The sequence below is a fragment of the Sardina pilchardus genome, chromosome 12, assembly GCF_963854185.1.
Source record: "Sardina pilchardus chromosome 12, fSarPil1.1, whole genome shotgun sequence".
In the NCBI taxonomy this organism is placed as follows: Eukaryota; Metazoa; Chordata; class Actinopteri; order Clupeiformes; family Clupeidae; genus Sardina; species Sardina pilchardus.
The window spans coordinates 11,512,063-11,525,633 of NC_085005.1; the positions used below are offsets into that span (position 1 = coordinate 11,512,063).

The 13,571-nt window shown below is 41.0% G+C and overlaps 1 protein-coding gene across 1 annotated transcript; it reads right to left on the minus strand.

Moving 5' to 3' along the window:
* Positions 1-2,389: 2,389 nt before the first annotated feature.
* On the minus strand, positions 2,390-11,161 carry LOC134097812 (ankyrin repeat and SOCS box protein 2-like). The gene is made up of 9 exons (XM_062550759.1): positions 11,083-11,161; positions 9,670-9,953; positions 8,192-8,364; positions 7,867-8,022; positions 7,471-7,716; positions 6,782-6,953; positions 5,825-6,395; positions 5,587-5,734; positions 2,390-4,347 (listed from the first exon to the last, which is right to left on the minus strand). Exons 2-9 carry the CDS (start codon positions 9,945-9,947, stop codon positions 4,181-4,183), a joined length of 1,911 nt encoding a protein of 636 aa, XP_062406743.1. The 5' UTR covers positions 9,948-9,953; positions 11,083-11,161; the 3' UTR covers positions 2,390-4,180.
* Positions 11,162-13,571: the final 2,410 nt, after the last annotated feature.

Sequence of the window (13,571 nt, forward strand, 5' to 3'; positions counted from 1 at the left end):
CCTGTCTTATTGAGTTTCAGATACTGTAGATCGAAGTGCAGAAATGCCAAGGGTTTCACAAAGACATACTGTGAAAGTCTGATCTGTAAGAAATGTTTGCAAGGAGGTCAGATTTATGAGCTATAGGGCTTTCTTCCTTCTGAATCATTTGGTCACTCTGCAGTGGCTAGGGAAGGGTCTTTGTAGTCACCGTTATACACGTGTAATGAATACATGTTCACAAGTGCACATTCACTCCCGCATTGCAGCCGTAACAATAAGGTAACAATGGCCTCCTCTGTGGCATCACCTGTGTACCGTAAAAGAGGGCCTTTATGGATCCCAGGTAACCTATGCGCCGCATTTGCGACTGCCACAGTGAGGTCAAATAAATGGCATTGAGATTTGTGCTTGTGAAAGGATGTTCACACGTGTAATAAGTTGTGCATGAGCAAAGACATTTATACATGTTTATACATTTATGTGCCCAGTAAAGTGCATTGTCGTTGAAACTTGAATGAAACAGATTTTAGCACAAATACAGAAATATGTGTATTATGGGCTTCAGCTTTCTCACCTTTAAAATGATATAATGCCTACAGTATCTATGAAGATGGATAAAAAAAGAAGAATAGAGCTAGGGGGGTTCTGCAAGTTACTGTATATTTGGCCCATTGCTCAATCGGGAATATTTAAAAGGGGCACCCACAAGAGTATTGTGCTCTGTAGGCTTACAGCACTGTTTTGATTGAACGTTAGTGACAGTTGATATCTGAAAAACTGATATATAAAATTAAATAGATAGCACCACCTTCTATATACCTGCAAATGCCTATTTACCAACACTTTCCATACACTCAAATACCTGAATGCCCAAAATAACATCAAAACGACAACAAAATCTGGTATGTATAATGTTTACTGTTAATGACTCAAAAACCATTAATACAAGAAAAATAACATATTTAGAGGCAGAATAGCATCTATTTTCTAACACCAATAAAACTTGAAACTTGAAACCTGAGTTAAATAACCATGTTACGTGGAACTTAGGTAACTTGTTGCATAGCAACTTCCAAAATGACATTTGAAACCTTCCAGAATTCCACTATGTCAGCGTATTACCAAAGACAGTTGAACAAGCGAGACGATTCACAAAAGGGTTCTTAAGGATCTCTGGTATTACCAAAGATCATAGAGCGCTACAGTCTTATGACCGTATTCCCACATACTGTGCATGAGCAAACCCCATTTTACAATATACATACTGTAGGCCTAATATAACAACTGATTCAGGAACAGCCATAATATGACAAAAATATAATATGACAAAAATACTGCCCACCTGGTCCCATCCCTTGGGGCATTAGAGGGACATCTATGTTTAGGCTACATTTATTCATTTTCATGCAATTTAGACAGTTTTTTTTTAATTCAAAACAATGTACATGTCAATTTAGGGCCATTCTCCCCAGTGCTACAGTACATGCCTTGCTCAAGGACACAACAGTGGAGCCAGGTATTGGACCCCCAACTTTTCAGGGTAGGCCTACTGAATGCTAGTCCAGGACTCCAGATGTCAGCCAGATGTGATTTTCGTATACCATACTACTGTTGTACGACGCATCTTTCACTCAAACAATAACCTTGTAACACCTGTGTCTAGAAAAGGGTGTTGTTCTGAAGCTCATTTGATTTTAACTGTGGCCATTTACATCAGGCACCCAAACTACTCTGAATTCTATCTGAAGATACTAGGCCTTTGACGTTTTGTACAGTAGAGAAATATGGCATGTCATATTTCAATGGAAACACTATATGTCTGAGAAAATTTTTCCTACCATACATGTCTTAATATTAAAGGAACACTTCACCGTTTTTTCATAGTAAACCATGTTATTCCCTTAACTTAGACAAGTTGATATATACCTCTCACATTTCAATGCATGCACTCACTGGCTCTGGTGCGTGGCACAACTTTGATAGCACTAGCTAGCCCAGTTCATTCTTTAGGATCCAAACAGAGATGAAGTTAGAAGCGACCAAACACCTCCATGTTTTCCCTATTAAAATAGAGTTACACGACATGACCAAGTATGTTGAGACAAAATAAAACGTGGTGCATTTCTAAGCAGGTAAGAGGGATAACTATATTGTGTGGCGGAATAACAATTGGGAGCACTTAGACTCGGAGCAGTAATATCCTCACTCCAAAGTGAAACTGAAAGTGCAAGAGTGAGGATATTACTGCGCCATACAATATAGTTATCCCTCTAAGCTGCTTAGAAATGCACCACGTTTTATTTTGTCTCACCATACTTGGTTGTGTGACTACTCGTGTAACTGTATTTTAATAGGGAAAACATGGAGGTGTTTGATCGCTTCTAACTTCATCTCTGTTTGGATCTTAATGAATAAACTGGGCTAGCTAAGTTGCACCGCGTGCCAGAGCCACTGAGTGCACACATTGAAACGTGAGAGATAGATAGATAGAGTCTTTATTGTCCTATAAGGATACTCTTCTTCACACATCAGTACATTCCATAAAAGAGATAGCAGCATTTGATGTTCACATCACATATAACATATCACACATCGCACATTACACATCACACATAACATATAACATATAACATATAACATATAACATATAACATAAAACATATAATGTGACACCCGCCATACACCCCCTCCCTTCTAGAATTCTACAAAAAAGCCACCATCTTCGCCCAAATAAGGAGTTCCGGTATCTTGAGATTTTTTCTATGGGAAAATAACATGGGGGTTTTGAATTTTCACACCTGTTAAACACTCATGGAAACAAAGAAATTGGAAATGCAAACGTTTTGCGTTAAAACGTTTTGTCCTTGGGTACTGTGATTGGCTGCGTTTCCCAGATTCGATCTTTCTTAAGGACTTAAGAAGGCTCCAAAGAAGGAGCGCTAAGATACGGGTGTTTCCCAGACGCGTACTTAACGGCCTTTTTAGGAGAACCTTAAGATCAAGCCAAAGAAGCTTCTTAAGAAGCTCTTAACGAGAGCTGTTCACTACGGTGGTGCTGAAACTGAATCAATCGATGCCAGGCAAATCGATCACCCACCCCTTTATCAGTGCACAAGTCACACACAGCGCCCCGTGTTCCCCCTACAGGTGCAATTAGGCTACGCATGTATCATGTGTGCGTGTGCATGTGTGTGTGTGTGTGTGTGTGTGTGTGTTTGTGTGTGTGTGTGTGTGTGTGCAGGCCCGGGTGGCTAATCGGGAGATTCGTGAAGATTCCCGATGGGCCGTTAACGTTTTGGGCCGGTGTGAATATCGTTAGCTTAAATATATTGTTTCTGAAGATAATTTGCTGCGCCCTTGCGGCACTTTTGCTGTGCGGTCGTGGCTCCTTACACCTATATAGTCTGCCAAAAAACTCAAACTAACTCAAACAGGGGATCAGTTCAGGGTGTAGCCTAGGCCTATTTTTTATTAGCTCAGGCTATTCATATATTAACTCATGCAAGACGCATCCCATCTCTCTTATAGATAGTGTGGTGGTAGGCATGTGATGTAGGCTAGTCTACTTTAATATAGCCGAGAAGATGTAACCCTCCAGCCCACTCCAGAGGGTTAATCCACCTCGGGCGAACGAGCACGACAAAGCCTACGTTACACTGACATAAGTCCTTTTCCATCACATGTGGCACTTACTTTTTGATGTGCATACTGTAGCATTTAAGCAAATCAACTTTTTAAGGGAAAAGGGCTACAGTCATGGAATTTCTTTCCTTGGAATTCCTGTAGCTGAGCTGGTCTGGCGCTGAGTCTGCTGACACCATAGGTTATGAAACATTGGGCTTTCCTTGACCTGTTTTCATTTCAAGTTCTGGAATTTGCATATGATGGTGGCAACAACTGGATTTTAGTCAGTCTGTCTGCTATCATTGTTTAACTACAGTAGGTAAACACTGTTTTGAATTCTGCGAGTCCTTTTTAAAACACATTTGATATGCCTCTCATCGTCAATGCGCTGCCGTCAATGTTCAACTATGCTGTGCGCTTTGCTCAGTGCAGCAAGAACAAAAAATCACCATTAGAAATCATTTGTTTCAGAGTATGGTGGTGCTGTTGTCGCATTGCATCTTTGTTGACTGAAAGGGTCCATTCTGAAAGAGCTGCTCCATTTCTCTGCAACTGAAAGAGAATGTGTACACACTTAGTCTAAACCACGATGCAAGAAATCCTCAGACTCTCCGTTGTCGTAGAACAGGTACTTGATGAGTCGGCCGGGCAGAGGAAGGCTGGTCATCCTCCTCAGTTTGCGATGTCCTACCAACTGGCGGATCCTCACTCGGCACAGATGCATCAAGGAGAAAGGTGGCCCTAAGTTTCAAGGACATTTCAAGGTCATTTTTCAGTGCTGTGAAAATTTGAGAACTCTTTGAGAAAATATCAGTCAGTGAAGGTTATACATAGTAATCCATTGGTATATCTATCTATTAATACAAGGAACGTCTGTCTGTGTGTCACTCTGTCTGTGTGTGCCACGCATAACTCTCGAACCACTCATCCGACTGATCTAAAATTTGACACAGGTCTTGCAAAGTGCAAAGTTTGGTCCTTTCTGGACAAAACATGACAAAGATATTGTTAAATTAAGCAAAATACAACTCTACCGCAATCCCACAATTCTACCGCTCTCCGCCCTTTAGCCACGCCCCTTCTAACTCACTCCAGCATAGAAACAAAAAAGCACATTTCGCTGACAAACTCACGTGTTGCCATTCATGGAAATTACGATGTCTCACGTAAACAACGGACCGTTTCAAGATTGTTAATGTTGGATAAACATGCTGAGTCCGACACACATGCACCCATGTTGGTAAGCAGGCTGTTAAAGTCAACGTTGCATAGGCTACTCATCAACAACCGCAGTTGCCTAGCGCGGTTCTGTTGCCTGATCAGGTTGCTGATCTTACAATGCCGACACATCGGTAGCATTTTGTTAAAATTTGCATTTAATACAGCCGTTCTTGACTCTTGATCTGGACATCGGCTATGGGCATAACATTCATTCAAACATCACTTCCGAGTTCATAGCACTGGCATTGCCATGGCCAGCTTTTAGGCCACGGTTAGCTTTAGGCTCATTTCCCAACAACAGCAAAAACACACGGGTATGTATAATGTGTCTAGTATTTCCATTAGCTGCAACTCAAACACCTTTCCCCTTCACTTTTTTTTAACTTTTTTTAAGACAGTAAAAAGCTCCACTAACTGCACGGGCTTGATTCTACATCATCACAATCTAACATGATCTACCTGCATCAACGTCATTTGGCAACAAGTTTCATTGTTTGCATGGGCACTGCACTAGTACTTTATAGACTCCAATAAAGAAGTGTGCTTGGCGGAACATAGCCTATGGAACATCACACATGCAGCCAATGAAATACACTATAATCATAACTGTGCAGTCACTCAGAGTAGAAAGGAAATGTACAAAACCTGGTCAATCATAGAGTAATTTGCGCAAACGTGGCCAGCCATCAGTCTATTAGCTTCTCGTTGAATAGCCATTTGGACATAAAGTGAAGATTACCAGGAAGGAAAAGCACATACTTGATTTTATTGATTGCCAGTCCTTGTTACTGTCCAGAAGTTCAGTGAGTCTTGAACACAATTTCACATGACCCACGTAATCCAAGAGGAGATCAATTATAGGTCCAGCCCACGGAGAGTGAGAAGGTCCTGCCATCACCTCACAGAACTGAAGAGGAAAAGAAGGATAAGATGTTCAAAATATATATCTACTACAGAGTATACATGAACTCTAGGAATACAGTACATTCCCCCTGACCTGCTGTTGTGCTGTTGTAGTATTAGCATCTTCAGTTCCATACATGTGCAGGCAAGGATGCCTGACCTTGACTGGAGGATGTGGCCCGTTTCCGTAAACACAATTGAAACATGCATTGGCATCACATCCATTATCCAGCAGGAGCTTGAAAATGCGCGTCTGCTTCATACAGAAGAGTAACGCCCCTGGGAAAGTGGTTGGGTGTGTTGGCATGCAGGCGTTCACATTTGCACCATACTCCATCAGCAGGGATGCCATCTCCATATATCCTTTCCTTATGGCCACCAGGAGAGGGTTGAAGATATCCAGATTGGGGTCAGCACCAGCCTCCAACAGCATGGAGGTCGCCTCTACGTTACTGCAGCGCACCGTGAAGTAGAGCGCTGTGGTGCGACGGTCCTCATACATATTAGAATAGTCCATTGACAGCTGGGTGTTGACATCAAAGCCTGCCTCAATGAGAATCTCCAAGACCACGTCTCTGTTGCGCTCTGCTGCAAGGTGAAGTGGACTAATACCACTGCGTCTCACAACGTCTTTGCTGGTATGTGGAAGCAGTAACAACACAACTCTGTCCAGAAAGCGTAAAGAAGTTGACATTAAATGCCTGCAGCAGCAATGACATGGTGTTCTGACAATGGAGAACTGTCCCATCTACAGCACCCATTTGGACAAGCTGCACTGATGTCAGTGTCATGTAACAGTACTCAACACCCAGCTATATCACACTAACTAATTACTTTAATATGTCTCTTAAACTAATAGCATCCACATCTAATTATACACTGGTACAAATAGCATACATTGAAAATGAGGTGTATGTGTGTGTGTGTTTGTGTGTGTGTGTGGAGGGGGGAGGAGGGTGGTGTTAAGGTTAGAGGTACACCCTGCCTGGTCTTGACCTCAGTAGATACTGTATGAGTGTTTCACACTTCACAACATCTTGAGACCACTCACCCCACGTGTCCATTCTTTGATGCAACATGAAGAGGGGTCAGTCCTGCCTTAGTTGTTTTGTTCACATCTGCATTTCTGGACAGAAGTAGCTTCACCACTTTTTCATGACCATTCTTGGATGCTTCATATAAAGCTGTTGCTCCATCGTTAGCTTGAGTGTTAATATCTCCTCCTATAATGTATGCAAATAAGAGCTGGTTCATTAACTTTAACAAGAATGAGGGAGAATTTTAAAAAGTCACTGCATGATATTATTTGATAGCTATGTGCATTCAGCCAAAACATGGTTAAAAAAATAATTTCAGAACTGAGGACTTATTCAGGAATATTATACATATTTAGGCTAGGAATATTATGAGTTTTTAGGCCCACAGTATCCTCAACAATGTGATTTATGCCGAACGTCAAAAGGCTACACCGGAAAACAGGTCAAATCACATCTGTTTGCCGAGCCTTAAAGGATAATTCCAGTGATTTTTCACATACTGTAGATCTGTTTCTTGACGTCACCGAGTACCGATACGGTAAAAGAAATGCTCGGTTCTACCTATAGCTCAAGTTGCTGCAGCCAATCTCTCAACTGAATTTGAGTAATAGTGCTCAGAAGCACTCACTGAACCCTCTCAGAGTAAAGGCCACCTAGGAAAAATTATTCTACGCAAGTAATTGAGAATCTTAATGAAACTCACCACACATAATTAAGAAACGCAGTACTTCTGTGGATCCCATCATGGCGGCTGTGAACACTGGATCAACGCCGTAATTATTCTTGGCCCTGATGTTCGCTCCAGCTTCCATCAGTAGCTTACAAATGTTGACATATCCGTTTCCCACTGCTTCATGTAAAGGTGTCAATCCTTTTTCACTGCCCCTTGATATATTCCCTCCAGCTTTCAGAATAAGCGACACCATCTTCTCATCTCCCCTCTCACAAGCTGGAACACACAACAGCAATTATTTAGACAGCTTTCATTCTTGGTGTCTGCTGTTAATGTTTTAGACATACTGTACAGAAACAGCATTTGTACTGTAATTATTCTTATTCTTAGTCTAACATTTTTTTTAACTGTATTTTATTTGTATACCTTTGAAGAGAGGTGTCTCTCCTGTGATTTTGGCAATGTTAGGATCTCCTCCAGCTGCGATCAGAAACTGGGCACATGAAAGATGTTTGCGAGCAACAGCCAACATCAGAGGGGTTTGGCTCTTCCGGGTGCACTTGTTGATTAGTCGCGGAAAAGCTATAATTTGTTGGGATAGAGAAACAAAGAAAAACTAGTTATATAGTGTCACAGCAGTAAAAAAAAGAGGGTACAAAATAACAGTGCCTACTACTCACAATGACATCAGTATTTACTCAGTAGGAAAACAAAACTGTTGTTGATATAGGAAATTGATTTTCAGTCATACCCTTTGCAAGCACCTTCAAACACTCCAGAGAACCCTCATATGCAGCCTCATGCAGATGTATCCATCCTTCCTCATCTGGTTTGTTCAGACGCTCTGTCGGCATTCTGCGTACAATTTTACTGACTGTTTCGGCATCATCCTTCAAGATGGCAGAGTTTAAATGGGATATTTCACTGCAATAAGAGAGATATTTCCATTAACTAAAGGTGTGTTGTGGTGTTCACCATCTAAACGAGTAACTAGTGTAGGCCATAGTTAGTCATTGCATTCTAAAGTGTGAGATGACTAAGACTTGAAGAAGCAGCAATAATATTGCAGAGACTAAACAAAGTGAATTTACATAAAGGGTGATCTTTACTCCACAGATTTAACTGTAACCTCTCAGGATTGTCTTCTGCTTTTTCATTCCAGTATCTTCTCCCTGTCTTCACTAAAGAAATGTTTACCCCTCTTTCCCTCACCTTGAACTTCACTGTTATCAGATAGAAATTCGAGAAGTTGTTATGCCCATTCTTATACTATAAATAAACAGTAACAGAGATAAAAGTATTCCAGTAGTTTATAAACTATTGCAATGTACTAATGAATTACTGTACTGTATATGATAGTGAATGAAATTCTTGTGGTCAAGAGCCATAAACCAATCAGCAAACATTACCATTGGTTCTTGTAATGCTCACCCTACTATGACATTTTACTAAAGCTGGCATGCAGCCTCTAAAGAATGTTGAGTGCATGTCATTTGCACTTGTAAGTCGAATCAATTTCAATGTGTCAATAGAATCAGTTTTGACTTCCATCCACTTTTAAAGTTTCACTTACCAGAGATGTACACGTCCGGCTTCAGAAAGTGAAAGCGCTGCCATTAAGTTGGTTCTACCTGCACGCTTAACACAGGTGATTTCATTAATTACCTGATCTACCTGGCTTAAGAGCTGTGCTAATTAGAATCGGATTATTAAGTGAATGGTTGGAACGAACATGTGGCAGGACTTATACTTTCTGAAGCCAAACATTTTACACCTCTGCTTGACATACTCTGATTAATGGAGATTCCTTTGACAACATTTTATCAGCATGGTACCAAATACTGTCATACTGGGATGGAGTGCCTCTTATAAGCTCTCTTTCCCATCTTTTTTGTGACATTTTAATTTGTGCTTTAATGGTTCCGTGGTAAAAGGTGGTTTAATGTAGCTGGGTGAAGCCAGATGAACCTGAATATGCTTGAAACTTGAATATGCTCGGCAGGTTCTGAGATTTGGGCCAAACTGTACAACTGTACATTGTTATGACAGCTCCCCCTTGTCCTTAACCCCAACCCCCCTGCCCGAATCGCAGTCATAATCTGCGTGAGGAAATTTTTGCTGTGAATCACATTTATAGGGAAAATAAGGAATGTAAATACAATGTTTTTTTCCCTGATGGGACCCCTTTTTTTGTTTTGCATACAGCACACCTACAAAGTTTCACCTCACCTGCTGAGACTGTCTGTGTGAGGTGGATGGGCCAGGGGAGGGACATTCTGAGTGTGCATCGCATTTAGTCTCCTGACTGCAAATTCATCTCGAGAGGGCACAGACTGCATTTGTGTAGGTGGTGAATAAGTCGACTGACGAACAGGTTGAGAGGGTCCGCAGGCATCTGTTAGGCTTCGTTCAACGGCCAGCTGGATCAGCTCTTCATCAGATAACTGACTATAGACACTATAGTCTTCAAAAGTGGGCGTTTGCCAGCTGACACTAGCGAATGCCATGGTGAGCTACAGAAGGGGGGGAAAAACACTTATCTTTTCAATTTCCAATGAATTCAGTAATGGATGACAGTGTGATCATCCACACCATTATAGAGCACAGTACTCATGCTCAGTAGGCGTATACATTATTTGAATGATATGTAAAGCTAATAGTATAGGCTATATATATATACACTGTATATATACAGTTGTGCTCATAAGCTTTATTTAAGGCCAGTTATTTCATGAATCCTTCCATTGGCCTTTGCATTAAAATAGCCCCACATCATCATACCCTTCACTCAGGGCTGTAGCCTACGCTTAGCTTTGAAGTCTGAGATATGACCCAAAGCGTAAATGTGCTTATTATAACGCCACCTAGAGTCAAGGTGAGATAATTATAGTTACGCAAAATCCCTGCATGGTTTGGAAGCCACGCGAAGTTTGGTGCCTGCAGTGGAACTTACAGATTTTGTTGTCCAACTTTGAGGACAGAGAAGGGAGACAAGTAATCTTTGCAAAAACAATTAGGTTTCTGAAGCTTCCCTGCTTGGACCCCTCATTAGCTGAGGTAGCCCATTGAATAGCTAGTGCAGCAGAGCTTGATCTGCATGTGTACCACATTATAGTTAGTTACTGTGTTACATTCCACTACTATGCAGTCGGTGAATGCTGTCCACATCACCATCACCCATCCAGCCTATCTGTGCACACATCCCCATGAAGAGAGTTACAGTAGGTGCCTGTTAAAACCAGTTACATAAACAGCCTCAGGTCAAAGCTTTGTTGTGTCTAGTAAATGCATTGTTTAGACACATATTGGACACTGTGATTCATACTAGAGCTGTGGATGGTTCTTAAATACTCAGCTACTGTATATGCTATGCCATAGTGAGCCTACCAGGTGGATTGGGGCATACTGTACAGTATACTCTTTGATTAATAGAAGAGACACACATGTTCATTCACCTGCATTGCTGAGTAGTAGGTTTGTGTATATCAAACAACTACAGAAATACATTTGCATTATGTGAAAATGGATTTTGTGAAAATTCAGAAATGATACATTTCAAAAATATGTTAGATACATTTCTGAAACTATTTTCTTATTTGAAACATAAAACACCTAAAGAAAACAATTAAACAGCTGACTCACCAAATCAGAAACCCTTGTCTGTTAAGTGTAAAGGTTTAGTTGTTTTATCCTTTCCTTTGTTAATCCTGCCTGTCTGTGGTGTGTGTCACTCTGTTTTCAAGGGCTTCTTGAGTCTAGGTTAACAGACACATGACCCTCATTTGGTATGCTAGCAGTGGAGACGATTTGGCCTGCCCCTGAAATGACAGTCTTGGCATTAACATGTAGTGTTTTATAGCTGGAGACATAACTCAATGATGAGATCAGCAGTTTATCAACTCCTCTGTGACACAGTTGACCAACAATAATAGCAGATAAATCAGTCAGGTAAATCTCATAAGCAGTCAAAACATTCTCAAATGTTTATATGTAAAATGATATACAGTATATGTTGAAACTCTAGGTGCTAATACATAGGCATGTGAACAGTACCAACAGGGCAAGGTCACCCAAGCCCTTTCATTGTAAATGTGCATTTAGTTCAGGTGGTAGCATAAAGTCCTACTGTAAGTCCCTTTAAGATATGACACAATGAACTGCCGTAGTATAGGGAGAAACTTCAAGATTGCAAAAAGTGGAGAGGAAGTCCCAGTATAAATCACACTGTAGAACTTGTGCATGTGATTCTTTGCTCTCTGCCTCACTCAAGTATTGCATTCCCCCGAGATGTTATGTTCACAAGAATGGGGTGCATGGACAGACAAAACAACATGGCTACTGCCAGAGGCCTAAATAGAACACTAGATAATTCCAGTGATGTTAATCACTGGGCGTCTGTATTGGTTTTCACCAGTTAGAATATGCAATTTTCAGATTGATATGCAGTATTAGTAATAAATGAACATACTTTAAAAAAAAGTGCATAGGAAAAGTCTGTTTCACTCAACAAGGGCCACAGCTCTTTTGAAACTTGAAAGTAAAAAGGTTGTTTTTCACTTTTTCTAAATTAGACAAATGAAATCACCTGACATCGCTGCTTTCCCCTTGTGCCCCTCATGTGAAGACAGTTTGTGTACTGTATGCATGTGTTTGTGTGAGCAGCGAGGTGACTTTGCAAGGCCAGTTTGCAGTGTTGGGGAAAAGGCAAGTGGGTTAGTGCTATTCAACCTAATGGTCTGTGATTAAAAATAGTTGTTCAGGCTTGTTGCTCTTATACAGTACTCCCATAGAGACCTCAGAGGAGGAGTGTGTGTAACACAATAGGTTATGAAGGGGATGGTTATACTGTCTTTAATGATGTTGAGGGCCCTCCTGTTGAACATAGCGTTCTCCAGCAGTCGTAAGGCTGTTCCAGTGTGCCACACTCAGACTGGTTGCAAAACAATGGAATGTAACCTACTGTAATAAGTTCTTTTGCAGTCATGTACAGCCGCTACTGTACATACACAAATTACAGAAAAGTATCATTCAAGATAACAGCCCCCTCTTGTAACAGAAAACATATTATTTCTCATATCTTATTCCTGCCAGACAACAACAAGCTACAAAGTGTGCATCTCCATGAGAGGTATAAATAATTAGTGGCAGTCATATTGCGCAATGCTATGTGGTATGTCAAGTTTATGATTAAGGACAACATAATAATAGCAGCACCACCCACCCACACGCGCACACACAGACATGCCATCTCTGCACTCCTCCCATTCCTTTAAAGAGAGAAAGAGTGAGTGGGACAGGGATGGGGATGACCGGTGAGGTAAAAACAAGAACAAACCCGATGATTGAGATTGAAAGATTGATCAAGACTGATGATCACTATTGTTTACATTGACATTTTTACATTTAGCAGACACTTCTTTTTTAAATCCAAATGTCAGCCATATTACAAGGGCCATTCTCCCCAGATCACCTCAGGGTGAAGTGCCTTGCTCAAGGGCACAATATGCCAGGTATTAAACCCACAACCTTTCAGACCACTGCATGCTAGCCAAGCTCCTTAGCCACTATAATATATGTTTTTCTTGAAAGAGGCAATTGCACAACCTGTGGCAAAAACATGTATAAAAGCCTCAAAGTGGACAAAAGAGTTTATATCAGGTCTCAACACAAACAATACTGTCTCTTTTTTTTTTTTTTTACATAATCTGCTATAAAGCTTTATTTGTGAATACTGGGTTCATGGAAAGTGTTAAAAGGTTTGGAAATGGAGGTGTTAATTCTGAATGAAAAGAATCCACACTACTTAATCAAAGCTGAGAATAAGGAACAAAGGATAAATATTTGTCAGGATCCCATCTCTGTTTCCCACCAGGAAAACCCAGTGTAAAACTATCATGAACTCCATTTCTGTTTCACTCCTGTTTTCACAGGTTTCTGTGCTGCTAAACTTCATCTCATCTCAGACCTCATGGAGACTGACTGAGCTCATTCAATCTCAACCTTCCCTTTGTTGGTCCCTGCAGAGCTAAGGGTGGTGTCTTTGTGAAGTGCAGGATAGAAGGGTGCTCCTGGGTCTCACCAGGGGCCAAACACATAGGGTCAGAAGTGCCAGAGGCAGGAAATACAGTACT

Bases quoted from the DNA above. Each gene is read 5' to 3' on its own strand.
- LOC134097812 (XM_062550759.1), bottom strand. From the start codon at position 9,947: ATGGCATTCGCTAGTGTCAGCTGGCAAACGCCCACTTTTGAAGACTAT. The intron at 8,365-9,669 runs GTGAGGTGAAAC...CTCTTATTGCAG, and splicing joins CACACAGACAGTCTCAGCAG to TGAAATATCCCATTTAAACT. The intron at 5,735-5,824 runs GTCAGGGGGAAT...TTTCCTCTTCAG, and splicing joins CTACAACAGCACAACAGCAG to TTCTGTGAGGTGATGGCAGG.